General features: G+C 45.5%; 1 protein-coding gene across 8 annotated transcripts; it reads right to left on the minus strand.

Annotated features, from left to right (window-relative positions):
* Window positions 1–306: 306 nt before the first annotated feature.
* Window positions 307–26,808, minus strand: INTS1 (integrator complex subunit 1). 8 transcript variants are annotated; one of them, XM_085514619.1, is made up of 47 exons: window positions 26,631–26,808; window positions 26,253–26,543; window positions 25,465–25,661; window positions 25,080–25,217; window positions 24,830–24,989; window positions 24,605–24,710; window positions 24,164–24,350; window positions 23,918–24,063; window positions 23,496–23,637; window positions 23,022–23,198; window positions 22,658–22,766; window positions 21,983–22,103; window positions 21,659–21,736; window positions 21,000–21,157; window positions 20,265–20,361; window positions 19,779–19,870; window positions 19,450–19,510; window positions 18,940–19,137; window positions 18,604–18,733; window positions 18,238–18,417; window positions 17,997–18,146; window positions 17,286–17,465; window positions 16,986–17,090; window positions 15,909–16,076; window positions 15,459–15,570; window positions 14,871–15,029; window positions 13,890–14,036; window positions 13,383–13,481; window positions 12,989–13,113; window positions 12,045–12,299; window positions 11,215–11,374; window positions 10,556–10,696; window positions 9,993–10,173; window positions 9,789–9,912; window positions 9,151–9,269; window positions 8,029–8,116; window positions 7,314–7,540; window positions 6,240–6,363; window positions 5,628–5,761; window positions 5,026–5,218; window positions 4,631–4,758; window positions 3,705–3,817; window positions 3,073–3,186; window positions 2,181–2,251; window positions 1,566–1,657; window positions 1,340–1,449; window positions 307–928 (listed from the first exon to the last, which is right to left on the minus strand). In XM_085514619.1, exons 1-47 carry the CDS (start codon window positions 26,686–26,688, stop codon window positions 813–815), a joined length of 6,561 nt encoding a protein of 2,186 aa, XP_085370745.1. In that variant the 5' UTR covers window positions 26,689–26,808; the 3' UTR covers window positions 307–812. The 8 variants fall into 8 exon arrangements, 6 of the variants coding, with proteins under 6 accessions (XP_085370745.1, XP_015732437.2, XP_015732436.2 ...); XM_015876951.3 differs by having other exon boundaries at window positions 14,871–15,032; XR_014934047.1 differs by having other exon boundaries at window positions 1,566–1,776; window positions 14,871–15,032; window positions 26,253–26,779.
* Between the last annotated feature and the right edge of the window lie 577 nt (window positions 26,809–27,385).

Here is a 27,385-nt window from a genome sequence, read left to right on the forward strand (position 1 = left end):
TGTGACTGGGATGTTTGCAGATGAGCTAAGAAGTTTGCTTTAATTGTTTTTAAAGAAACCTCTCACAAGATCTTGTCAGCAGTTGGTGCTACCAAGACCCAATCATCAGATTCATCTTCCTCATGCCACCAATCCTTCTAAGCTTCCTCTAGCATAAACTGTAAAAGGCCAAGAGGGCTCTGCATGCATGTGGCCACAAAGACAGGTCTTCCAGAAAAGTTGTATCTAGAATAACAAGACAGTGAAGAACAGGGAGAGAAGGATGTCAGGCTGCACCAATGGCAGCATAAAGCAGAAAAGGCACAATGGAAACAAAGATCATTTTAATTGGAGGGGGAAAAAAAACCCCACAAGAAAAAAAAACGACTTCACCCACCAGCCTGTCCCACCCCCCCAAAAAAACCCCACCAAAACATTAAATGGTCTCTTCCCCTGCACATATCCACATTTTTTTCCAGCATAAAGTGCAGAGACTTCAACTGAAAGGGCCAACGCTTCCTTCTGCTCTCCCAGCAGCTCTGCCCTCTTGGAGGAAAAAAACACCCAAGATAAGTGTCAGCCACTGCCCTAAGAGTCCATGACAAAACTGGTCCCTGTTTGGCACAATATTCAGGAGATTTTTCTCCCACAGTAACAGCAGCATAGCCAGACAGATCTGTTCTTGCTCCTTCGTCATCTTCATCTGGCCTGCTGCTTCATCTCTTTGATCCTTCAGGGCATTAGCTGAAATACAGTGCCATCTCACAGGGCCTCAATGCAGCTGTTGAGTCCAGTTAAATTCCACTGGAAGTGAAGCTCCCAGAACCACGTGTTCAGATTGTGGCTTCCATATGCAGGACCTTCAAGGCCTCTGAGATTTGAGAGCTGGTGTCAATCTGGCTGTACATCCCCACTAGGAAGGCTCTGTGCAGTAACACTGCAGCGTGCTCTGTGAAAGAGAAAGACAGCATGAGGAGTGGCCTGAGAGCAGCAATCTGCCATGGAACACCTGGATGAATGCTTGTAGTCATGCAAGAAGTTCCTCCTTCTATTATGATTAAACAGAGCATAATTCACCTTGAGGGTTTGTGATTATGTGAAGGATCACAACTCAAGAGAGTAAAATCATAAAGGAGCAAATCTGTTTCAAGGAAGCCTCCCTTATCTCTATGGCAAGTCTCCTCTGTGTTACTCAGACAGAAGTTGCTATCGATACAGATGACCTACATGTCTGATAGGCTACTCTAGGCAATGCTGACTCTTAGCAACTTCCCAGGAAGGCCATTTTCATAACAGGAGTTCAATTGACCTTTGCAAGAACACCAAGCATGCACCCCAGAGGAGGCAGATACTGACTTACCTTGGCAAAGGAGGGTGTACTCAGGCAGGTTCCTCAATGCTGTCTGCACCACCTCAAAGTCTCGGCTGCCAAGGCAGTACATGAAGGTAGGAAGGAAGTCTGCAGCAATGCTAAAAATAAAACATCACAGCATCAGTGCAGCCCAGTTCACCATCAACAGACCTGCACGGTGGGCAGCCAGTGCCCCTCAGTGACTCACAACAGCCTTGGTGCCCACAGTCCTTACCTGGGGTTGTTCTGAATGGAGCGCAAAGCCAGGCTAAAGGCCAGATTTCGGCAGGACTCCTCTGATGAGCTCATCAGCTTCTGTAGGTTTGTCTGAGAGATGATGCACAAATAAGGATCACAGGGCCACATAAGGATCAGAACTGTGCAGACTTGCATTACTACCCCTCCAGCATCAATCCAGCAGGTACCAGCTGAGACAGGAAATCCCTCTGTAATAAGGATTATCCTGTTTTGAATGCTTTAAAGCACCATTCTTTAATCTTATGGTGTGTGGGACAGCTGAATTTTCCCTGCATTCCTGTGTGTTTTTAATGGAGCTGTTCCGCTTTCTCCTAGTCCCATTACTGTAAAGGGGACAGAAGGCTACTACTTCCTCAGATATAAAGAGAAGTTCAAGGGGATGATGGAACTATTATTCAATGGAGAGAAGACAGTAGGAAGGTACACACTGCCTGCTGTCAGAAAGCCTAACAGAAAGTGCAGCATCTTAAGGGAAATGTAATATCATCCTCCCCTCCAAAAGCAGAATAAGAACAGCAATTAAACTGGCTGTGCAACACACTGTAGTGAACAGAATCTTTGACTTTTGGTGGCATTTAGACATCATACTCACAGCAAAAAAGGAAAGAATTTCAGGCCTCCGTCTGGACATCTCATCAATGTCTGTCAGCACTTCCAAGATGTCTGGTGGAAGATGCACATTAAAAGGAATGATTGAAATTCACTGATACAGCAAAGGACCTACAAACCCAGCCTCCCAAATGGTCAAGTTTTACTTAAGAGCACATAGAGCTAGAATAATAAAGGCAGTTCTTCAAAAAGGAAGAGAACAGGCAGTTCACTTGCTAAATCAACATATCTCAAACTGCCCAAGCAGGGGTCACCAGCACTGTCCTGACATGGGCAGGGGAGGAGTGAAGTGGGGCATCATGTTTCAACTCCTTTTATCTTCCCCAGTTTCTAATGTGGAAGGACAACCATCACCCTAATGTTACCACTTACGTCTGATACAAACACTGGACACTTGCGATTTCAGAACACTTCAGGAGAAGCAGCATGTTGTTGCCATATGCCACGTTAATATGATATTCCTTCATGAAGGTCATCTGGGATTTCAAACAAAATCGTGCTTCTAATCAGTTTGGTATTTTTAATATATTAAATAAAATGGCACTCCTATCAGTACTCTAGAGCAGAGTCACTGGATCAGTGCTGGCTGACCATGAACTGCAACACTACATGAGTTACTCATGCAAACTCCCAGATCACTTTCAAGGTGCCCGAAAGAAGAGGCAATTGCAGCACTGCTATATTAAATGACAGCAGCATCGTAGGAAGCCTCTGTCACAGAACCACAGAAAGTTATGGACAAGTCCATCCAAAACAAAACTACATCCTGACTGCTGGAGACTGCCAAACAAAGTAAACAGGAAAGAAGCCTGTAGCTGACAACTGAGGAACAGGGTTGGCACATGGCTGCATTTGCCCTATGTTCTTGCACTTACCCTCAACTGTTTGGCCTCGAGAGAGCCTCTTCATGTATGGGGCCATTTCAGCTGGTGTGAGAGGAGTGAAGAGAGAGACGCTGACAAGGGGGAGTGAGCCAGCTGCAGCTTCATCTGGTACAGAATGAGAACAGGTCACTTTTGACAGTCTACACAGTTTTAACAGTGTTCCCTACCAGCCACCAGCTAAGCAGCAATGCTTCCCAGCTCTCAGCCTCCCACCTCACTGCACCTCCTGATAGCCCTTGCTGATGTAAAGAAAACAAACCTTCCTGACATGATTTAATATTGAATAGTTATCCCATGCAAGTTGCAAAGAGAAAGAATGTACCCCAGGGTCTCCTGACAAGCTGATCCTGAAGCGAGGCTTTGGAAGGTAATATCCACAGTAATGAAAATTACCCTAAAAGCTCTTCTTCTGCACCAACAGTTGTACCACTGACAGCAAAACAAAGTAACCCATTCCAGACACTGATTTCACACAGCTGAGCACACAAGTGCCATTCCACATTCTAAATACCTTTTGCTAGAAGTAGAAAAAACACTGCATACAGCACACAAAAACATCTACACTCCAAGAAGTGTTGCAGGTTTGCCAGCTAGAATTACTCTTGCTTCCTAGTCAGACTTACCATCCTTCTCTTCTTCGGAGCCTCTGTCCAAGATGCTGCTCCTACTAGGCAGACTCAGCCCAGCCAGGAGGGATTTCAGCATTGCTAGGTCACTGTTGTCTGATGACAGGTCACTAGTGGAACAGATGGCGTGTTTAAATAGAAGTAAAGGTGTGAAGACAGATAACAGCACGTAAATTAAGCATGGTAGAAACAGCTTCTCAGAAGCAAGATTTTTCCCATTCAGTGTTAACTACAGGGGTTGCTCCAAAATTAATGCCTTCCATTTTATTCTGTTGGCCTACAATATCAGAGATGGATGGTGGTGGTATGGCAGCAGAGGCTGAATTTTCTGCCAATTTTTTGTTACATGTTGCTGTGTGACAGATGGCAGCAGAGGGGCTGTCTGACAAAATGGCATTTGACATGGAAGTGCACAGGAAGCAAAGGGAAGGAACTGAATTCCTGCACATGGAAAAAACGGCGCCCATTAACTGATGATTTCTGAACATCTGAGACCAAACAGTGGATGTGAGCACAATGAGGTGGTGTGTAGAAATAAATAGGGGGCATTATTTTCAGAGTGACCTATTAGAACTCAAATAAGCTTGTTCCTGTATCTGCATTTGTGATCCTGCTGTTACAGCTCCAGGTAAAGACCTGCTGCTGGCTCTCTAGAAATGACTGCAGAGCACTACAACACCTTATCAGGGCGTTTAAGTCAATACATGAGCTCAGATTACCACCCAACTTTGTCAGGTTGACTTTTCACCTATAAAAAGGGAGATGCTGCTCATTTCAATAGATATTTAAGCAAGCAAAGGTGAAAAAGTGCCACATTAACAACTACTGCCACACTATCTTGCTGCCTGATTATCTCACTGCACCCTGCCTGATCAAGCTCTCCATGAACTAACCCGTGAGTTAACTGGAATAAGAAAGCTTACTGTAGAGGATCTGAGTGCTTCTGCAAGAAGGAGACAGCTGCTTGTGCATTGCACGTGATGTACTTCTGGATAAACTGGACATATTTGCTGATGAAGGCAGCCAGGTGTCGTGAGGATTTCCTGTAGTTCTGAGAAAGGGTAGGGATGATGAGTTAACAAAAACAGCAATGATTCATTGCTCCATTCTGCACCTCTGGGGCCTAGGAATTAGATTACTGATCGCTGGCCTCCCCTATTATAATCTCTCCCAGGTATTCTATACATCTTTTGGCTCTTAAGATATACGAAAGTTCTCCCTTCATATAGCAGAACGTTGGGCTGGCCCTGTGTTACATCAGCTTCTCCCTCTAGCGGCTGGCAGCCTGCACACAACGTGCAACAAGGACTTTGCCTACCAACAGCAGACGGATGAAGGAGAGCAGACAGTCCCACAGCGCCGTCTGGTGCTCATTCTGGAAGACCTGCGGCTGAAGCAGCTCCAGGATCCCCAGGACGTGTATGAAGAAGGTCAAGTGGTTCTGCTGCCTGAACTCCTGGAAATTGAGGTGAACACGGCCGTGTAGCAGAGCTGCAATCATTGGTAAGTGCCTGGAACACCAAACAGAAGAACATCCAGCTCTAGCCTCTTCCTAAATAGAGTCACATGTTGTTACATCCCAGTGGCTTTAAATGTCCCTTAAACTCTCCCAGGGTTTTGGGTTTGACCCCAGTATCCATGGAATCAGCAGTCACCATTTACCACCCATTTTCTGCTCCGTAGGCTGCAATTCTATGAAGATTGTTTCCTGACAAACAAGGAGCCAAAAACAGTGCTGCCTCCTTATAAAAGATATGGCTTTTATGCCCTTTCTTATAGGTTTCATATATGAATACAGATCCTGCACAATCTATGTGACAGCTCCAAGCTCCCCCCCCCCCCCCCCTTATCCCCTTCCCCTTCTATGGCAAAGGTGGCTTTTCAGTAAACGCAGTCACACGGATGGTGAGAGAGCTGTACCTAAGAAGGAGGATGGGATGAGCCACAGCCAGCTTCCTGCATGCCATGTTGGCATCCCACACACGGCTTTCTGATGACTTGGAGTCACTGGTGTCTGCAAGGAGGTTAATGAATCTGTGAACCAGGGCATCAAGCTAGAAAAGAAAGTAGTGAGTAAATAGTTAAGTTTAAAGCACAAACAAGCCCATGGCTCTTCAGCAGCATTTCTCAAATACTTTCCAACTACAGATGAGGTTAACAGAAATTATTCCCAGGTAGAACCTGCAAGCAGAAGCAGCATTCCAGCTGGCACAGGATCTGAAGTCCACACTCCCTACAGACATCAAAGCAGGATCAGACGCCTGCACACTTGTGCTTTACAGAAGCCTTTGGCACACAGAAATTTATATAATCAGAGCTTAAAGTATTTTATAGAGAGACAATGCAAAATAAATCATACCTAAACTCTGCTCCTGAGTGTAAAGGCAGAGAAGGGGCAACTAAGAGCAAGGTTAAGAAACCAAAATCACCCAACCAGCACACTCCAGTTCTCTCCTTTCAGTCTGAGTATCAACATAGCATTCACTCTAGGTGCACAACTCGAAACGGGCTTTTCTGTGCTTATAAATTTACCTTGCAAGTGCTGCTGTCTCTGGCTCCTTCACTGGTGAGAAGCATCTCAGGCAGAGGCACAAGTTGCTCAGGTAGCTGTAGGTATATCTGAAGCAGAAGGTCCTGGCAGCATTTTCCCACAGAGCTGGAAGAAAAAGGGAGACGTGAGCCTCTGGTTACTGCTTTAGCTCAACCAGCAAACATCACAGACCCATCAGATTATTAACAGCTTTCTTGTATATGATAAGCAACTTTGTATGGTAATCACCACTAATCTGAACAGTGTTTATTCAGTCTGCTACTTTTTTAACTACTCTCAAAACATGCCCAGTCCACAGGGATCAGTGATCTACAGTGATCCACCATGAGGCCACTTCCAGTGCTGAAATTAGAAAATGAGTTACCTAGTTACCCCTGCATACAGGACAAGAAAGCCAGGTTTCCATCTCCAGTGAGCAGAATTCCTCTATACAGTACTCATGGCCATCAACATCTCAATTGGAAAAGTAGTCTGAAGTACAACTATTCAGACTAGCCTGTTCACAATTAGCACACCTGGCTGAGATGCATCATCATGCAATAGCAACTGAAATTACTAAGCATCGTTTCTATTACCATAAATGAAGTTAAAATTAGGTCAGTTTGCTCCGCTGACACAAAGACACTATCTTCTGCTTTCCCAACAGTGCTAACACAGCTGTTGGAAAACAATCATAATGATCTGCGCAGTTTGATCATATAAGCAATGATTCAAGGGATGAGTAGACAAGAAATTCCACATTAGGAACTGATAATTAAGAACAACAGCTGACAGGGAAAAAAAAACAAAAACAGTAACATTGAACATTTTATGCCAAAATTCCTGAAAGAAAACGTGCCCTGCAATTTCACTTTTAAGGTCACCTTCTTGGTTCCACTAACACTTAAGAGTGGCATTTCACTCTCCTAAAATGACTGGGAAGATAATGCATGGTAAGCACTTGTTATACGGGCTCTAGAACACTCACTAATGAAGACATGCTGTCAAGTCTCATCATTACCTGGCTGCCTGTGCCCAAGTAACTACAATTAGAGTAGACAGTTTGCAACCCCCACCTGCTACCCCACTGCTGGATGCAGCTGGTCAAATACTCTGTTACTTTTTTCATGCTCTCAAGGTCCCCATGAGAACAACTGAGCAACAGAGGCAGTCGAGACTGGATGAGCGTGCAGGAAGCCTCTTCTGTGTTCTGGTGTCTGGTTTCTGCTTCAGCCAAGATCAGCTCCACCATGCTGATCAATTCTGATGCCTTCAGATGGAGCACAAATTCCTCACGGCGCTTCTGCAATGCAGAACACAAAATTAATCCCAGCTGAATCCCTAGATCCTTAGTTCTAGTCACATTTCCTCCAGACAGACAGGAGCATCTCTTAAGATGAGACTTAAGTAATGTGGAAACTCAGAAAGAGATTAAAGTGCCTTTCCATGGCAAAGTGGGAATTATCCCACGCTGGGTTTTAGTTTGCTCACTGCTGTAGCCTTTTGACTAGATCTTTAATAGATATTGTGGCAACTTTGCAGGAGCTGCAGAGGAAATGTCAAGGGGGCAAATTTATGTGTGTTCAAATGAGCTTTTTGAACCCAAAATTGCTGTTGTAATATATGATAGAATAGAGCAGCTAAGTAACCAGCTGAGGTACAGGCAGCAAATTTGGCACACTGCACCTGTATCACACTCCAGTTGCCTCTTGGCCATGACAAGTCATGCAATGTGAAAGTATCACCTCTCACTCCATCCTGACAGGAAACTTGGAAGAACTAAACCACTACCTGAGGAGTTCTTTGGTCCCTTCCCTGCCAGATCCGAGGGATATGAATACAGGCCCACAAGAAATCCAAGGAAGCAGTTGGATCAAACCTGCCAGAAGACAAAAGAAGACGGATTTGCAATTAGAGTCAATGCAGCCCTCAGGCAACACGCAAACACATGGTACTGTCTCTAAACATCACAAGTACTGTGAAGGAAAAACATCTGCAAAATGTAAAAATAGGATCCATTAAGTCCCAAGAAGAGGCTTGGTTCTGTTCCCAGATTATGGATAAATATTTGTTGCAGTAAGCACAACACAGGTATGGTGCCCAACAAATGGCATTCAGCGACAGTATGGAGGCTGCACAGCCATGCAAGGTCAGAAGTCTGTTATAAACATAAACAGTTGACACAAGAAGACAGTGATCTTCAAGTTGCAGGGTGCAGAACATCCTGCCTGTTATCCTGGATTGCAGAAATTAAATTGTTAGTGAGCAAATCAATAAAGAAACTGCAGGAAACAAATACTGCTAGATTTAGAAATACTGTTAGTTTAATCATGCCCTGCCTCGCTATTTACTAGGCGTTAACGTGATCTGGACTACAAGTGTAAGAAATTTAAGCATGATACTACTATTACAATGTAACTCCAGTATCTGAGAGCAACATATAAGAGCTGAGAGCTAGGGCTGCTCCCGGGATCAGAACTGGGCTAGAGAAAGACTGGTAATGGAGTTTAGTACAAGCAATGGATCCAGCAGAACCTGCCTGGGTACACAGATCTCCATTGGTTTGCTATCCAAGCCATCTTTCAATCCCCATGTTCGTAAAGATTATCAACAAGGGCAATGCTAGATGGATTACCTAAACGATTAGTACTTCCTATTTAAAACACAGCCAAATCTTTATGTGCTCTTTCCATCAAACAGCAGGTAATATTTAAATCAAGGTACACAAATCAGCATGACTGAAATCAGCATCCTTCTCGCAAAGCCTGTTTTTGGCTGAGCTACATCTCTTGGCACATGCACTGTGGAACTCAGCAGCTCTTGTTCGCAGCTTCTGATTGTTCTCTCTCAGATAGCAAATTGCCCAACTCAAAACTCTGTGCTAGGCTCAAAAGAAAACCCACTAAGACTCACCTCTGCTCTCTGTTTCTGCAAAGCAGAAGCTTGATGCACTGGTGCAGCGTAGTCCAGCTGGACTGATGAGTGAGAAGAGCCAAGAGATACGGGCGGAAGGAGGGCACCTGGGATCCAGCCTGCAAGGAACAAAAATTGAGATACATAAACAGATTCTTGCTGTGAGATGGACACAAGAGACATAACGATGGCAATCCAAGCAAGCAGACAGCACAGAAGAGAACACGTGCATTGAGGATTTGAAGTACAGTACAGTTTAAAACATGGCAGAAGTCACGACATTCAGCTTTAGCCTTAGCTTTGGTATAGCACTTCTGGGCAGGATACTTAATTGTCTTCAAAAAAGCAAATCAAAACACAGAGTGCTAGGCTACTATGGGACTACATCGTGTCTATAATGCTCTATGAAGTCTCAAAAAATAACAGGGATGAAGAAATACAAAGATGAGATGAAACATGTGCCTTGTACTAAGAAGGATACACCAGAACCTCTGTCATAAGTCAGACTGTGCTTTCAAACAGGTATAGTAACATGTGGCAAAACATAAAACTCCCCCAACACCCTTTTTCCAGGTGTTGGGTCAGCACCCCATAAAGGCTGTGTCAGCACAGCAGTCTCTCTACCCAACAACTCTTACCTTGTTCCAGGAGAACAGTAGTTTCTGCTGGAGATCAGGGCAGCTGCTTATCACCTCTGGGTCCAACATCTCCAGCCAGTCATTCAAAAGACCAGAGGATGGCCCCAGCCAAGCAGCTTCAGTACTAAAAAGAAAAAGCCGGTATCAAAGGTGATGCCATGAAACCAGACCTCCCACTGAGTTCCAATTATTGCTCAGGCTCACTTGCAACTATCCAGCTCTTCCTTCACCGTTGTCTCTTCCTTGTCCTGAAGCAACAGGGAGCTCACCACAGCAATTGGTTTCATGGCAGGAAATCTGGCAGTGGTTTCAACCGTAGCTGAGAAGAGGACTGTGAGGAGTTCCTCCAAGTATGGAGAGTGAGTTTCAATCAGGCCCTGAAGGACTAGCAGAGGTAAAACGATGTCACTAACCTCAATGTGTGGTGAAAGCTATGAAATGTTTTAAGTGAAAGCAATCAGTCCAGAATTCCCCAGAGAACAGCTCAGTAAGAAAGAGAGAGAAACCATTTCTATCTGGAATAGCAGACTTCGATTTCTTATTAGGTTAGCAGAAACCAACAGTTTGCTGTAAGACAACCCCAGTCCTAGGTCACAGTTTACAAACCTATGTACCAGCACAGGGAAAGGAAGAGATATAAGACAGGCCATGTTTAGATCAGTTTGCATTTTCTTGCTTCTCACTGCCTATATATGAGGTACTCCCTCACTGTGCTGGAATTTCATCCTGCTTCTGCTATAGGGAGGAGAGCAGGAAGACAGTCATACCTTTGCTGATGAGCTCTGGCTCCACATTCACCTTCTCTCCTGATTTCAGGGTTGCAATAATGGCACGTACTGTGGAGCTGATCAAGTCGGGGTCATGACGGAAAGTCAGAGCTTCTGTGAGGTGCAAGAAACCACCTCGAACTGCAAAGAAATCACAGCATTTGTATCTGGAGAACAAGCAACAACAGATCTCTCTTCTACAGAGGCACCATGTTATAGTGGTACATAACTACTTGAACATACACACCCAAAACATCCCACTATCCTTCTACTCCCACTGCAGCTCTTGATAGCTCTCCAGGATATGGATTGAATGAGTCTTGTCCTCTCAAGGACAATATGGATTAAGAGAATACTCAATAACCACAAACCCATTTCCCTGATGAATCTCTTGGTGATAGTCTCCTCCCAGCGGATGGCAGATGACAATAACTACAAGCCATGACATGACCTTGTTTCATGAGCATTCTTGCATGTTCATCTTCCAGGTCTACAGCTAGCATGGAATTCCTTACCTGAGCAAATCAAAGTTTTCCCTGAGAGATCTGCTTTGCTTACTGAGATGCTAACAAATGTCAACTGCAAACTAGCTTTGTTTCTGCCCCTTTCTTAACCCACTTGGTCCAATCAGAACCCCACAAGCTGCACAATGCCAGTACCATCACTGATCCTGTGCCTTGAGGAATACTGCACAGCAAAAGCCTTCAGCTGAGCACGCAGAGGACCATCTTCCACTGCAGGGTTGTCCAACCACTGCAGCATCTGCATGAGGACTTTGAAGAAGAGGGAGGAGAAGGCAGTGTCTTGTGGCATGCAGCGCTGGGGAGAGCAGCAAAAGACACCTGCTTACACACACACTTTAAGAATAAAACAAAGACAGCAGAAGTGGCAGACAGTGGCACATACTGCCACAAATACACAGAGTACACCTATTCTGTTGGACCGTACCTCACTGAAATCAAGGCAGCAGCTTCTAATGTAGAAATGCAAAGCAGAAAATATCAGTCATGAACAAAATACCTCTCCGTGCATAATTAAGGGTAGCTTTGTGTCTTCTTTCATCATGAAATGAATGAGATACTTTACTGGTAACTTTTAGCCTGCCCTGAAGTTCTTTTTAAGGAATTACAGACTTCCTTTCATAAATTTTCTGCAGATGCTCTGCTTCTAAGACATGTCCATGCTACAAAACAGTACAGACAGGAGATTCCAAAAGAGGACTCACAGCTGCAAACCTACAGTGCCACAGTTTCTAGACTGCTTCAGGTTCACCGAGCCCTGAAGGTAAAGTTCCAACTCTCAACAGTGCTAAGCTAACATGGCCAATGTGCACTCAGCTGTCTTGTTGTTCAGACAACTTGAGTCCCTTTATATTATGCTCCGCAGGCTGTGTTTCTAGCATTACACAGGTAGAAAGTCTGCACACAACAGAGTGGATGCACAGCAGGTTTTGTTTCCTTCCCAGCCCACTTTGTTCAACACCACTCACCTGATACTGGTACAGCTGGCGCATCAGTGGGCAGGAGATGAAGTGGTTACGATGCATAGCCATCACCAGTGCACCACTGTGTGGTGAGTTCATCAGAGCAGCTACTGCCTGGAGAAGTTGTGCTGTGATTCCAGACACTTGTGTTTTTCCCTGGCGGATGTGAGCCAGCTCCTGCCCCAGGGCCTGCTGTAATGCCAGGGCAAGTGGGCGCAGGTTTGAATTCTGCCATCGTGGGTCTGGATTTAGTGGGAAAAGCTGGTAGGATGCAGAACAGAATATGTCTGTGAGAAAGCAAATGAAAGGACTTGCTATACCATAAAGTACCCTGAGGCAGAGGATCAATTTACCTTGTATAATCACACTGACTATGAACTAACTAGAACCTTGATACAGCTTTTTCAATATTCTAGTGCCTGGTACAGGAACACCAACTCGACTGTCAACACTGACACCATGGGGGACCACCACACTACCCAAATACAGGCAATCAACTTGTCCAATTAGTTCCCTAAAGGTTTGTTTTGAAGTCAACAGAGAGAAGAAGGCTCTGCTAGCAGACATGCCAAAGCACAAAGGCTGTTTACATACAGCTTTGTTGCCAAGGCCCTGTGAGCGTTTTGCAAATCCTCCATGCACTGCTGAGACAAAAGGCACTATACACAGAACAAACAAGATGTAGAGATGGTAACATGTTAGAAGGCACTGACAGTATTAGGCATGATCAAAAGCCACATCATGTTCAGACTACCTGAAAAAACAAGTCCATCCAATACAAACTCTGCCAGACTAACAGTGCGGCCTTACTTTATGCAGGGCTTTCCTACTCCCTGCCTACAAACAGTGCAGGAGGAATGAAGCAAAAGATGCAAATAAACAATACGGATTTTGCAAAGGTGCTGCAGGAAAGGAGTTGATGGACAATCAGCTTGAGGTTATACCAGTACCTGCAGGAAGATGCCTGCTAGATCATCTTCTGGGCCCAGAACCCGAACCTGGCTTAAGGCCCGGATTCGGCTCTGGCTTTGATTGCTCTCAGGGCTGGATTTTGACTTTGCAGTCTCAGCACTGTCTGCAATAAGAATAGAAGGAAAGAAAGAAAAATACTGTTATGGTAAGTAGCATCTGGAGCCCCAATACTGAATCACCTTCATCTTTACTGTCTGAGAAATCCAGTAGCTTTTCCCTCACGGCAAAGCAATACCTACTTCTCTGTACTACTCTGAACAAATAACTATAGAAAAACTCCAATAATACTGGAATTCCTCCCATGAGCAGAAGATAAAAGACATTTGAAAGACGACTTTGATATTCTGAAGTTTAAGCTATCCTGGACAGTACCTCGACGGGCTGGTAAGGAGGCTGTGAGCAGGGAGTGGAACGTCTGGCCACCTGTCGCTCCTCTTTCATGCTGAACCTCCACAAGGTGAGCCATGTAGTCTGAAAAAAGGACAAGACATGAATATGTTACTTCTCCCTCTTCAGTAAAGCACTAAAGAATTGGTTGCTGTTGATGTAGCTACCACAGTGAAGACAATTTGCTGTTCATTTGGACTTCGTAAACATGATGCAAATGAGCCCAGTTTCTTTTACAGTTTAGCCTCCAAACTATTTACAGACTTTGTACAATCCAGTTTAGAAAAACCCTCCTCTTCTTTGGGAAATACAGTCAGGGGCCATTGAGACAAGAACTGGGCAGGTCTCTACAGAGACAACGAGCCACCAAAGCAGCTGGTGCAGAGTCCAGTGAACTAGTTTGGATTTTACATGAGGAAGTCACAGGATGTATTCACAGTGACCATTTAAGGCAAAGTAAAACGTCTAGTTAATCTCATACAAAGCTCTTACTCTTGTCCATAATGTTCTGCTCCAGTGTCTGTGGGTCATGAGACACTGCTTGATCCAGGTACTGCAGGAGTTTGCTCATGCTGGAAACTGGGATTCCAAAGGACTGAACAAAGAGAAGCAACTGCTGCGGCTCCAGGTCCTGCAGGGCTGAAATATAAAAACATCAAGTTCTCAGACCACCAAATTGCTTACAAAGGGTCATCTTTATAACCCAGTATTGTACTTTTGGCTGGACTAAGCAACACATTAACGACAGGACTGCACACAGCCTAAAGCCAAAAGTCTGACAGCTGCCTACACTGCTCTGCAAATCACTGCCTTCTTACTGCATCTTTCAGTTAATTCACTCACTGACTAATTTGATCTTCTGTTTAATTTGATCAAAACCTCAGAAACTCAATCATCCATATTAAAAAATAACTTCCACCCTATCTGTTGATAGCTGCAGGCAGGAATTATTGAATAATTCAATCACTGGCTATAGAGAGCTGTCATTTAATTAGTAAGAAAGGGACAAAGCTCTGAACACCAGGAAGAAAGACAGTACTGATAAGCTGTGCAAGGACAGAAGTAACTACAGATATAGCTTACATTCTTCAGCCACTTCCCTCCACACTGCAAGCACACCACGTCCTATGGAAGCAAAGCTGCGCCTGCTGTCTGGTCATTGTGTACTTTAATTTGAGCTGAACTGTTATAATGTAGATAGTACCCAAATAACAGTCACCTATTTCCTTTACAGTATACGGAATACACAGAAGCTGTACAAGCTCTCCCCCTGCTTGAGAAATAATAGTCACCATCTATAAAAGCCATCACTCAGCTGCATATAAAAGCAGCTCACTGCAAGGTCTGCAGTGACTGATGGCCCCAACAAAAACATCCACGTAGCACAGTTGGAACACAAAGAAGAACTGAGCAGAAAAGGCTACCTTTCCTACAGGAGGGTCTGAAACACCAGCAAACATCCCACAGGCTCACCTGCATCCACAAGCCGTGGGACCTCAGAGCGGATCATGCGCAGCTTTAGCCAGTCAGGGAGCAGCAAGGCCTCCTCCGAGGTGTCAACCAGAAAAGCGGTAGGAAGGGGCTTCTTCTCCGGGAACCATATATCCAATAATGTGTAAAAATCACCATCCCCTGCTTAAGAGCAGACACAAAAATCTCATGAACATAAGGACCCAGAATACTCTATCCTTCTCTATATGAATCAATCCACCAGAACACTTCCTCATTCTAAGGCTAGAAACAACTTAGGAATAAACACTATCGAATGGAAATGTGGTCTGTGTATTTGAGTGCCCAGCTCTCATCCCACAATAATCCCTGCGGTCTTTGTTTAGCAGGGAGGGACACACCATTTAATATTTTCTGCTCTCTGCAGAAGACAGCAAATAAGCCTGCAAATCCTTTCGTCCATGCAGCAACATTGTAATAGATACTACAGCTATTAGCAAATGTTGCAAAGGACAAGGCTGGGTAGACAGAGCACTGACCTAACCTGTTACACAGGTACAGGACAGTGTACAGTCCACCATCCCTTGAACAAATCTGAGTACACTTACTAACCTTGAGGTGGCCCTAGTGTCAGGAGAATAACCATGGCATGCACCACAAGGATATGCATAGTGGCTGTTTCACCACTAGTCCAACGAAGGAACACCTGGTCCTGTGACTCTGACTGGAAAAAAAGGAGACAAAAAACAACCAAACAGATGAGCAATGGTGGGGAAACAACAGAAAATGAGTTATGTGAGAAGCAGATGAAAGGAGAGCATAAGAATGGTCAAGTTTATTCAGACCAAAGTTCAATCTAGCCCCAGTATCTCTAACAGAAGCAAAAGAAGATACAGAAGGAAAACAATGCGATTTTGATGCTACATCAACCTCCAACTATTCTCAGATCAGGAATTTTTTGAACCAGACACAGCATCTGCATTCTTAGCAACCCACAATGGGCATATTTTGTGTTAACTCGGCATTTATCTACCTGCCTAAGAAAGGTAGGGAGGAACTCACCCATCTATACACCTCCTCGCCTTCCTTACTCTGGCGCATGCATTTGATGTAGCGGGAAAAGATGGAGAGAAGAGCAACAAGCACTGCATCTGACTCAGCAGAGTATGAGAGCTTGGAGAAGAGGTGAGACATGATGGTAGAACGCTCCACTATGAGCCGGGCTACGTCCTGCAAGAGAAGAAGGTCTGTGGGTTCTTTACAAAATTAACACAGACAGGACCTACTGCCTCACTATGCCACATCCTCCAGTTTCCATCATCAGCCCAGTTAACACGATTCTAGAGACCAGTATAGAGAGTCAAGACAGGAATCATCAAATTAGGAAGACCAAACATATTGTGTGCACCCTGTGAAAACTTAGTGTCCCACATTGCAGCACAGATACTTTCGAATGCATCCCATGAAAAGGGAGCAATTACCAGTATTTACACAGCAAGAACAGTGATTCTCTAAATATTCAGCAACACCCACATATTTAGGAGGATCTACTAAAGCATAAAGAGCCTGTCAATCTCTAGATCCATGTAACTGAGTCTCCAGAAGGCTGTTACAAAGGATGCTGGTTAATGGACTTAAAAGCAATGAAAAGAGCACCCAGAGTGACAACAATGAATAACCGCCGTATACAAGCCAACCATCCCAAAATCACCAGGCTTTAACAAGAAAAAAAAAAAAAAAAAGAGTCAGAAGTTCAATAATGAATATCCCACCACTAAGGTTCCTGACTTTCCATTCTCTCTCCAGATACATGCAGGTTTAACACCTGTTTACTTGAAAAATGCTGCCAGATGGTGACATTCCCTTCAAATCACTATCTGCTCCTGCACTCCCCATACTATCTAAGACAGGCTGCTAGACTGGAGATCGTGACTATTGATTTTCTGTTTGAATATGAAACCAAACACACAAGTTGCCCTTCATCACATATCCAGAAACACAACTATACAGTTATCAATTTCATGTGCTCCCATAAACCCCATCCTGCTGGTACAGCAGGCTACTGCTGCCCTGGACAACAAGTTCAACACATCAGGCCTCCCCGTGCAATCCCTCTGTCTTTGCAACTCAGTCTCTCACCAGAGCAAGGTCATTATGCTGTCCCTGCTCCTCCACAGGGGCGTGCTGGGAGAGGTACACGAGGTAAGCACTGATGGTCTGGGGATCTGTCTCCATGTGGATGGCCTAGAATGACACAGTTCTCATTAGAGATCAGGAAGCAATGAAAATAAGCACCAGCAGAAGGTATGCTCTTTTGCAAGGATATGAAAACATCAATATGACAAGCCACACAGTTTGCTCAGATCTATTTTAGCATGAGTAGGATAAAGAATCATTTGCCCAGGATCTGGTCATTTATCCCTTCCAGGTAACACTTACCTGTTGCAGGGCAACAGCTGTTGTTGCTCTAACGCTGTCAAACAGTGGCAGCCTTGGCAGGTCCCTCAGTAGCCACTGATAACCCTGCAGCAGTTCAGAATCACCAGAGTCTTCTTCCATGGGATGATCTTTCTCCTCTCCATCCCGCAGTCCTCCTTCTGACAGCACCAAAGACAAGCCCTGCAGAAATCACACAGACACAGCCCACGTGCATGAAGCTGGACCAACCAGTTCCATACAAGTGAGTGAAATAGAAACAAGCTTCAGACATCAGGAAGCAATCCAACCGCCACGCACACAACTTACAACATAGAACTTGTTTGCTTGACAGCTACCCTGCTTAAAGTTTCAGTCCTCCGTTAAGCATAATCTTGAACTCTGCAATTCTGCCTGCCGTGACTATGCTCTAGAGCACCAAGCATTTACTAATTTACATTCCCCATGGAAAACAGCTGCTGCCAATTATTCCTTGTACTTCACAATCTGCTGAGTCTACACCTGAACTTCACAGGGAACAGCAAAACACAGCTTTATCTTAAAAAGGTACTACTTGGCTGTTGAATAGAGAAGATTCTGAGCAGCAGGAAGCAGAAGTGCATTTGATGAGGCCTGGAGATTGAGATGAGTTAGCAAAGAAGGATGATAGAAAGTTCTGCTCTCAACCCTCAGCTTCTGATTAGACCTAGTCAAACAGATTTTTCTTTTGCTCACCTTCATGGCCAGGACCCGTGAGGCCACCTGGGAGGAACTCAGGCGTCGCAGGAAATAGTCAAGCACCTCACAGGTTGTCTGTTCATCTGCCTTGGGACCCAAAAGCAAGTCTTGCAACCGTCCAAGCAGCTGCCTTTGTTTCTGTTGTCTCTGCGGAGTGAGAAGTTGGCCTTTCCAGTGGAAACAAATTCAGGATGCACAGAAAGCAGGTAACAGAACTGCCCCCCAAGAGACCCCTCACCTGGCGTTTCTTGGCACGCTGCTCTTTACTCTCACCCTCCTCCTCTTCTTCACCTGAGGTCGACTCATCAGCAGCATCATGAAGCAAGAATTCACAAAGGCACTGCACAGGTAGGACATCCAAGGAGCCCTCACTGGACTGGACCAGATCTGCCAGCCATGGCATTGATTGCGATGAAGCCTAGGAAGCAGGAGAATGAAATGCAGGATCAGCAGAACATAGATGCAAAACACTAATCATTTCATTCCTGAGCAATAAAACACCTTCTCCTGCACCATACTCAGCTTCCTTCTGTCCCTTACTCTGCTCAAACTTTAGAAAGAAGAGATCAGATCCTAACTTTGCCAATCCATCAGTGGAGCTTACCTGTCTTTGAATGATGTTGAGAAGAAAGTCAGGATGACGACTTCGACACAGGAGGTGGCCCAAGCGAAGAGACTGGTTCAGGCTTTTCACCTGCTCCAGGACATGTGGTGGAGGCCTGCGTGGGGGGCCCCTGCCAGAGAAACAAGAAGTTCATCACAGACAAAGCACACTTTCACTGTGGTGATCAACCAGTTCAGCAGAGCATGAAGGCTACATACAACTTGCAACACACATACTACACGTCCTACCCCACCAACCTCCTTATTAGCAGCAGGAGTTCCTGACCAGGATTAACTGGAATTTCCTAACACCAACAGATTGCACAAGGGTACTCACTGAGGGTCCAGGCTTGTCAGCTGGGATAGCAAGAGGCTGCTGCTCTCCGTTATGGTTTGTTTTGTGGATGCAGCAGCCAGATGACCCTCAAATGCAAGAATCTCCTGCTTTTCCCTCTGGGAGATTTGAAGCTCACGATTAATCATCTCTGTGCGAGTCTCCTCATCCGTCAAGGTACATTGAGGATAGGAGTAATTACTGAGAAAACAAACAAAAAACAGTTATTTTGTCTCTTTCAAAATCTATGAAACAAGCTATGTCCTCATGTTATTAGTTCTATTAAGAAAAACAAAATATAAATAAGGCAGCTTCTCAGCAGCACCAGGGAGAGACTGAGAACCTTTCAGCAAATTGACATCACAGTCACCCCATGCTGCTTATATTCTCTTGAGGGGAAAACTCCTTTCCCGTTTAAACAGCAGCACTACTGCCAGCTAAAAAGGAAGAAGCCAACAGACATGAGCTGAATTCAGAAATACACCACCTATAGAGGGATCTAGACATACTAACTTTGTCATGACCATTTCCATGAGCATCTTTAGAGAGGGGTACTCCTCCCACGCAGCCAGACCTACAGCACAGAAGATAAAGGGATTCAGGAAAACAGGAAAAAGTCTCAATCTCTGTAAAAGCTTATATCACAGTCCAAGTCATTGGGACACAAGCTTACTTTGGAACATCCCACCACAATAAGGGCACAGAAAGACTCCAGTCGCATGCCAGTCCAAACCCCCATATTGTTTCTTTTTGCACACACACAGGGACCATGCAGCACAGCACAATTTGCTAGCACAACTTTTTGTAGCAGAACTGGTATCCTGAAAAACGTTCACACTCACCAATGTTTTCAGGATTGAACGCAGCCACTACAAGCAGGAGAGGCCAGGCCTTCCAGTACAGGGTAGAAATAGCTAGATTTGGAGGCTGGTACCTTCAAAAGCCATCAACAGATACAAGCGATTTGATTACTGGAAGCCACTACAAAACTGCTGTTCTTAATCATACGTTGTTTAGATTTGGCAACAACAGTTCAGTGGTTTTTAGGAAAAAAAAAACAAAATCTCTTCCAGGTGTGACAGCAGAGTTCGAATGAAGATTTCTAGAGCAGAAAGACCAGAGTTCTTGCAAAGAGAAGTCTATTCTGTGACTCAGAACTATCTTTGCCTAGCAGAAATTCTCACCAGAACAAAACATTGAAAAGATTTCTTTGGGATTTCATTACTAAAAATTACACCTGGAAGAAGCATCCTGAAATCTGTGAACTAGAATTGCCAGTCGTAAAGTGAAAATGATCACACTGTGATTATCTATGTGATAAGCCTTACCCTGGGGGTAACTGAATATTTTCTGGGTGGTGATAAGTGCACAGATTTAAGACAGCATCAATCAGCTGGATTCTCTCTACCCTGAGGACCTCGACATCTGGAGAAGAGGAAAAACAAAGCAAGTTATTGACCAGTCTGCCTCGCTGGAAGTCCTTCAAGAAAACCAACAAAGCAACAAAAATTGAGCTTCAAGCAACTGTGTTACTGTGGTCTTGTTCTCAAGATATTACAGGATTAAAAAGCGACAGCTCAAAAAGTAGCAATGCTTAAAAAAAGCCTAAGGATATTGAGCTAAAATAATATAAATGAAAAGATCACAGAACACATGGGTTAATCTCTTTAACTTCCAACACCCACTTCTGAATGCCCTAAAAATTTCTGTTCATTTTATTGTCTGGATGAAGGTCTGAATTGAATTTAGAAATGGTAGCTCAAATCTCATGGCAACTCACAGCCTCTCGTCCTCAACAAAACCAGTATTTCCCCGACACCCCATCAACTGATGATTAGAAACAGGCAGAAACAGTAGGAGAAAATAAGAATCTTCTCCGGTGAGAAAGCAACAACAATACACGTCTGGGCCTGAGCCAAATGCTTAGCCATCAAGATTAAAACATGCTCTGAGCGATGCAAAGGCTCTTTGGAATATGGTAGGAGCTGCCTCAGCTCTGAGCGGTGCTAAGCAGACACAGACAGAAGGAACCACTTGCTGGCTGAAGCTTTGTACAGTCTTACCATCTGCTTGCACAGCTGCAGCACGCTTTACCAAGTGGTCAGCAAGTTCCATGGCATCTGCAGGGCCAAGAGGAAGGTCCCGTGACAAACCAATCACAAGGATCCGCATCAGTGTGTCTTCAAGGATGGGCACCTCAGAGCAGAGGCGAAGGAAGAAGCTGCATGAGACAACAGACACTGGTTATTCCTCTCTTGACAGCAGCACGAGGATTGCTGAAACTCTCCACTGACCCTACAGCTCACCTGAGCAGAAATAAAAGTACAGTTTAGCTTCCAAGCATTTTCCTGGTCTCCAGGTCCAAATGCAACTATCTGAAACAAATTGCTTACATTGCTTTGTACCTCTGCACTTCAGTCTGTGTGAGTCTGAGCTCCCTAACGTTACACCAGTACAAGCCAAAGAGTACAGGGCTGTCCTTCTCACAATTAAAATACAGAACAGCTTGGCAAAGGAAAAAAGAATCAAGGAAGAAGAACAGACAGACTGGTGCAACAGTTGCCGATTTTAGGCAGTGTAACAGATGATGAAAAAGAAAGCATAGTTCCAAGCCTTTCCAACACAGAGCTACGTAAGGAAGCACCAGAAAACACAAGTTCTTTTGTCTCTAGTTAGAGTAGCTCTGCCTCTGTACCCAGCTACAGATGGAGCACACACTCACTTGCGGTCGCTCTCAGGGGGCCAGTTGTCCCATTTGTAGTAGGTCTCTGGCTGTTCTGTGAAGAGCACCTTGTGGAGGCTGTAAGAACCAAGAGGACAATAAACATAATCTGTGTGAGTCTCAAGAAAACATTCAACAGTTCATTTTCCACAATGAAAAGACATCAGAGAGAAGGATAACAAGGGGTCCACAGGAATCATTTGTCATCAGATAACTGGAAATTCCTTGTGGAATCAAAAGGACACATGCAGGGGTCTTCACAATGTGCCATATGCAGTTGGGAAAGGGACTGGATATGCACAGTAGATTCCCAAGCTCTCTTACCAGTGCACGTAGTCCTTCGGAGCAAGCTTGCTGATAGATGGAACAACTGTATGAAGCCACCAGACAGCATCTCGTTGGATAGCAGCAATTTGGTTCTGGAAAGAGCGCAGCACTTCCAAGTCTGAAAGACAATCAAATTATGAAACTACACAGGTACAGGAATGCCATCCAGAGCGAAGCAGGAGATGGCAGTCATTTCAAGACCAGGAAGTAACCAAGGCTCTGAATGTTAAGTAAACTGGGAAGAAGTCAGAGCCTTTAGCATCCCAGCACTGACAGCACACACGCTCCACTTTCTGATACATGCTGCAACAAAATCCCAAACCATAGTACAGATGAGGAATGACCATGAGAAGACATCTCAGCAGTAGATGCAGTGCTATCCCAAAAGCTCTGCCATATCAGAAACACGGACTTGGTAATCCTTACTGCTGCCCCTTCAAACATGACCCTGTCCCACAAAAGGCACCCATCTATTCAGCCAACACGCCAATGCCACAACTACATAAAATTCTATTGGTCGTGGGATAACAGCATGCAACCCCATACTGCTATTCAGAGCATGGCATACACTTCTTCCTAATTCTAGCTGTAATGTTCACTCATTCCCAGCACTGTCAAAACATATCTAACAAAATACCCCTCTTCGGAGGGAATCTGGGTTTTTATGCTTACTCTTCTTCTCTCCTTTGTCCCAAGCGATTCCAGCCTCTTTCACCTGGGCTGTGATACCAAGCATCATGGAGACAGCTAGAAGGTCAGTTATGTGGATGACAAACCGCTCCTGAAAACACAAGTGAATCAAATTACATCTTCTGAAAAAGTGTTTCATCATAAAAAGAACAAGCTGTGACTATCTGGAAATGGAATATGGAAGATCTGTTATGAATTGCAAGATACAAATACTGAGTCACTCAGATAACAAAGGGAAAAAGGAAATATCAGGAAAAACAAACAAACAAATGAACCAAACAGATGCAGAATAGCCCAGCACACCTCTGGTACCACCCAGCATTACGTGGATCAAACAAAGCGCTACCTTGAATTCCATTTCTGCATACTGGGCCTCCTTTCGCTCCTGCATGAGGCCCAGGCAGAAGGCCTGGAAGTTGATTTCATGTTTTGTTTGTTTGATGATCTCTCGCAGCAGTGCCCGTGAAGCCCGCAGGTAATCATCCTTAGTAGTCAAAAGATCCTGGAACACCATTGCTAAGTACTGAGGGAAAACAGGACTTTCAGTGCACTGTAAATATCAGCACTCGGAGAACAAAACTCACATGGTTTGTCATTCAGACACCAGTGAGCTATAATACACGTTTCTAATGAAATTCTATTACAAGGCTGGTCACTCTGAGTGTGAGAACCAGAAGATGCTCAGACACATTTATTCATAACAAATTTAACGAGGTGATTTCTAAACAGTATGATACATATTGCACACATTTCATTTGAGCCACAGTTCAGCTAAAACTTTCAGGCAGGGATCTGGGCCCACACAAGACACTACACCTACCTTTGGCGCTTGCTCTGAGCTGTGCTGAAGAACAGTATACAGGATCTGCATGTTATTGGGATTTCTTGCATTTGAAAGCTCATTGAAAATCACAAACTTAATCGTAGTTCCCAGGTTATCCCTGTGTGCATTCAGCAGCTCTCTGCAAGGGAAGACCAGAGGTTTGAGAGCTGAGATTTCAGCTAGATTCACATTCTGATTTTCCTTTGTGTTTAATACACAAAAATAAAGGTGGCAGAGCAGTAGCTACATTCAGAGATGCCAAACAATTACTGGAGGGTTTCCAGACCAATTAAATTCATTCGAATGTGACACAATCTCCCATGGGCAAAGCAGATACAAGACTATCCAGAACCGAAGCCCTGGGCACATCTTCTGGATTGCTCTCCCTCTGCCCATCACAGATGTAGTCACTCACTCACCTGACACACAGCATGTAGTGGTTGAGAAGGACCTTTGGCTTGAGACGAATTTTGATCAGGTTGGAGATAACTTCCATGTCTTCTGAGCTGTGAGTGTTGCAGTTCATACAAACAGACATCAGCAAGTCCTGCGCTGGTTTGGTCAACTGCAGAAGAACAGGAAAACTGCAGCCACTGGCCAACACAGATCAGAAATGTAACTCACCTTCCCGGCTGAATTTCAAGTCCAGCAGCCTCCATCCTTACCTTTGGATTCTGCAGCCACATTTCCAGCCTTTGCACAGCCATCTGTCGCACCTCTTTGTAGCCACAAGTTGCTGTCAGCAGACGAAGGAGGTTTCTGGACACGTTATCCATGGGCTGGCGCCGGTTGAGTTGATCCCGCAGCATGTCCAGAACATACTCCTCCACACTCTCTGCAAGGTCATCATACCTGGGCCATACAAACTGCATTTTATTCACTTCCTCCTAAGCCAGCTCTGGAATGCTTCACTGTGTCCAGAGATCAGCATTCTTTCTTGTTCACAATGAAGACTACAAAAACAAATCTACTAATTTCTCCTGATACTCAGTGTTCTCTAGCAAGTGTTATGGGACAGCTCCTGCAGAGAGGGAGATCTCTGCCACAGCACTTCAGGAGTGGGTGAGCACAGACAGATCTGTCACATGGAAAGGAAAGCACTTTACCTGGGCATGAGCTGGCCCTCCTGTTCTGGGCTCATTTTCTCCTCTGCAATCAGCAGCTCGCTCTGGCTGTCTTCCTCCTCTGTCATGGAAGGGTGTGGGCTACTTCCTACAAGAGATGAGCACAAAGAAAGAAATCCAAGACCTGCTCTAGAGGACTCCATCAAGTAACACACTGTTCACATCTGCCTTTAAGCCCTTGCCACTGTTTCTTAAACATCCACTTACCAGCACTAATGTCCCCACCACTACGACCAACTTCCCCATGCAAGAGCATGCTCTTAGGAGGCATCTTTGTGTTAAAAGCGGTTTGGATGTTATCCACAAATGTCTTGCAGTGAGGGCTGTCCACCCAGATGCGCTCTCCAAGGGAGTCCTCAATGTAAACCTACAGGAAAGAATGCAGCAGGGAATGCAAACCACATACAACTTGCCCACCACTGCCACAGCTCAGCAGAAGCATCCTCTGTTCAACAACCTTGACAAAGATCTCCGGCCAGTTCTCATCCTCTTCATAAGCTGCCATGAGAAGGTTGCAGGCCAAGACAGACACAAGGCTATTCCCTTTAGCTTTGAAATTAATAGAGGCATCTCTTCGGAGCAGGCTACACAACGCCTGGAAGATTATATAAAGAAAAAAAAAAGGAATTAAATTACAAACCCCCAAAATCATATAGAAAAGCTTTAGAAAAAGAGCTACAAATCTCAGTAACTTGCCACAGAAGTGCAGCATCTACAAAGGCATGTGAGCTGTGTTCTGGCCAGACAGCAGCTGCAACTATGTGCGTGATGATGTGGCAGGAACCCCAGAATTCAGAAACATATGATAGGAAACCCAGGAGTCCCCATGTAACAGCCCTCACCTCGATAACTCCTTCAGTGGCAAATATATTCGGTTTGATTTTTGCCAGGTACATGAGGCTCAGGTACAGCGTGGGATCAGGTTTGGCTCGGTTCATTTTCAGCTGCTTGGCCGCTCCACACAGCACCCCCTCAATGCGGTCATCGTTACCTTCAGCCTCCGCTGCCTCAATTTCATCCAGCAGCACCGTGGGAACAACTGCAACAACCAACACACAGGAACCAGTTTATACCCTCACGCAAAACAACCTGCCAGGATCAACCTGCCCTGATGTGCTGCAAAGGATCAGCCCCCAGGAAAGCAAAACATGGATCCACACCTTGAATACTGTGCCATCCCTTCCTTCCCCTTGTAGGTGGGATGTGACAGGACCCCTAATATGTCTATGTCCATAAGACTATGTCCATAAGACTATGTCCATAAGACTATGTATGTAATATACAAATATGTATGTATGTAACAGGGCAAGGAAGCTGTGAAGGATGTGAAACACAAGGGAGAGGCTAAAAGAACTGGATTGTTCACTCTGGACAAGGCTTGAGGGAGACCTTACTGCTCTCTACAACCACCTGGAAGGTCTTACACACCTTTAGCCCCTCAGTGATGTTTTCCCCGTTAAGTTTTTCAGACCAGATGAACACAACCCAACACGAACAAGGAAGAAAAGGTGATGAAACTGCGACTTTGCCCCCACATCTATCAGGGGAAAGCCTTAAGGACAGCAGCACTGCACGAGCTAAGAGGAAGGCTCCCATTAAGCTGAGCCCCAAGGCTGTGCCCTGCCCTTACCTTCGATGGGGATGACGGACGGCTCTTTGATGGAGGGTGATATCGCCCGCTTCTCCGCCACAGCCGCCTCAGCCAGCCGTCCCAGCGCGCTGAGCGGCGGCGTGTTGTTCAGCTTGGGCCTCTTGCTCAGCCCGCCCAGCCCCGCGGGGCCCGACAGAGCGGCGGCCGCGTCCCGTTTTCGCTCGGAGGGCAGCCCGGAGGGTGCCGGCTTCAGCAGAGTGACGGCGGCCTTGCCATCCCCGCCCTGCCCCTTGGAGCCCAGAGCGATGAAATCTCCCGGCGGAGGGTGAGCTGCAACGGACGACAACCGTGATGGGGACCGAGATGGTAAACGGGGCAGCCCCCGGCTCGGCCTCTCGGGCGCGGTCTCGCACTCACCGGACGGCTTGGGGGCGGCGCTGGGCCGCCGGACGGCAGCGGCCTTGGGTCGGTTCATGGCACCGCCCAGCGGCAGCACCGACACCGGCACAGCGCCCACACACACGGAAACGGAAGGTTCCCCCCGGCGGAAGCGAGGTGAGCTCTACCGCTGCCGGTATCAGAGCGGCCCCTCACTGGGTGTGAGATGGCGCCGCCTGGTGGTGGGAGGTCGCGGAGTGGCGGGGGTGGGGGACTGTGTGAGGCGCCGCCCTGCGGGATGAAATGGAACTGCAGCACGGGGGGAGATGGAGGGGGTGGGGAACAGGGGGACGTGGTGAAGAATAAAGGGAAATTGGGGGTATAAGGGTGAATTATGGGACATAAGGGTGAATTGGGGGACATGGGGTGAATTGGGGGACATAAAGGTGAATTGTGGTATATGAGGGTGAATTGGGGATATAAAGGTGAATTGTGGGACATAAGGGTGAATTTGGAGACATAAGGGTCAATTGTGGTATATAAGGGTGAACTAGGGGGACATAGGGGTGAATTGGGGGACATAAGGGTGAATTGTGGTATATAAGGGTGAACTGGGGGACATAGGGGTGAATTGTGTTATATGAGGGTGAATTTGGGGACATTAGGGAGAATTGTGGTATATAAGGGTGAACTGGGGGACGTAAGAGTGAACTGGGGGGATATAAGGGTGCATTGGGGGACATAAGGGTGCATTGGGGGACATAAGGGTGAACTGGGGGACATAAGGGTGAACT

The sequence above is a fragment of the Coturnix japonica genome, chromosome 13 (assembly GCF_054131305.1).
Source record: "Coturnix japonica strain WE chromosome 13, WE-NBRP24, whole genome shotgun sequence".
Classification (NCBI taxonomy): Eukaryota; Metazoa; Chordata; class Aves; order Galliformes; family Phasianidae; genus Coturnix; species Coturnix japonica.

What these genes read in the sequence shown, in the direction of transcription:
- INTS1 (XM_015876949.3), bottom strand. Translation starts at nt 26,688, where the DNA reads ATGAACCGACCCAAGGCCGCTGCCGTCCGGCGGCCCAGCGCCGCCCCC. An exon ending in GCGAGGAGGTGTATAGATGG is followed by an intron (nt 15,571 to 15,908) that starts GTGAGTTCCTCC and finishes CTTTTTTTCCAG; the next exon opens with TCAGAGTCACAGGACCAGGT. An exon ending in TCGAGGCCAAACAGTTGAGG is followed by an intron (nt 2,252 to 3,072) that starts GTAAGTGCAAGA and finishes ATCTTCCACCAG; the next exon opens with ACATCTTGGAAGTGCTGACA.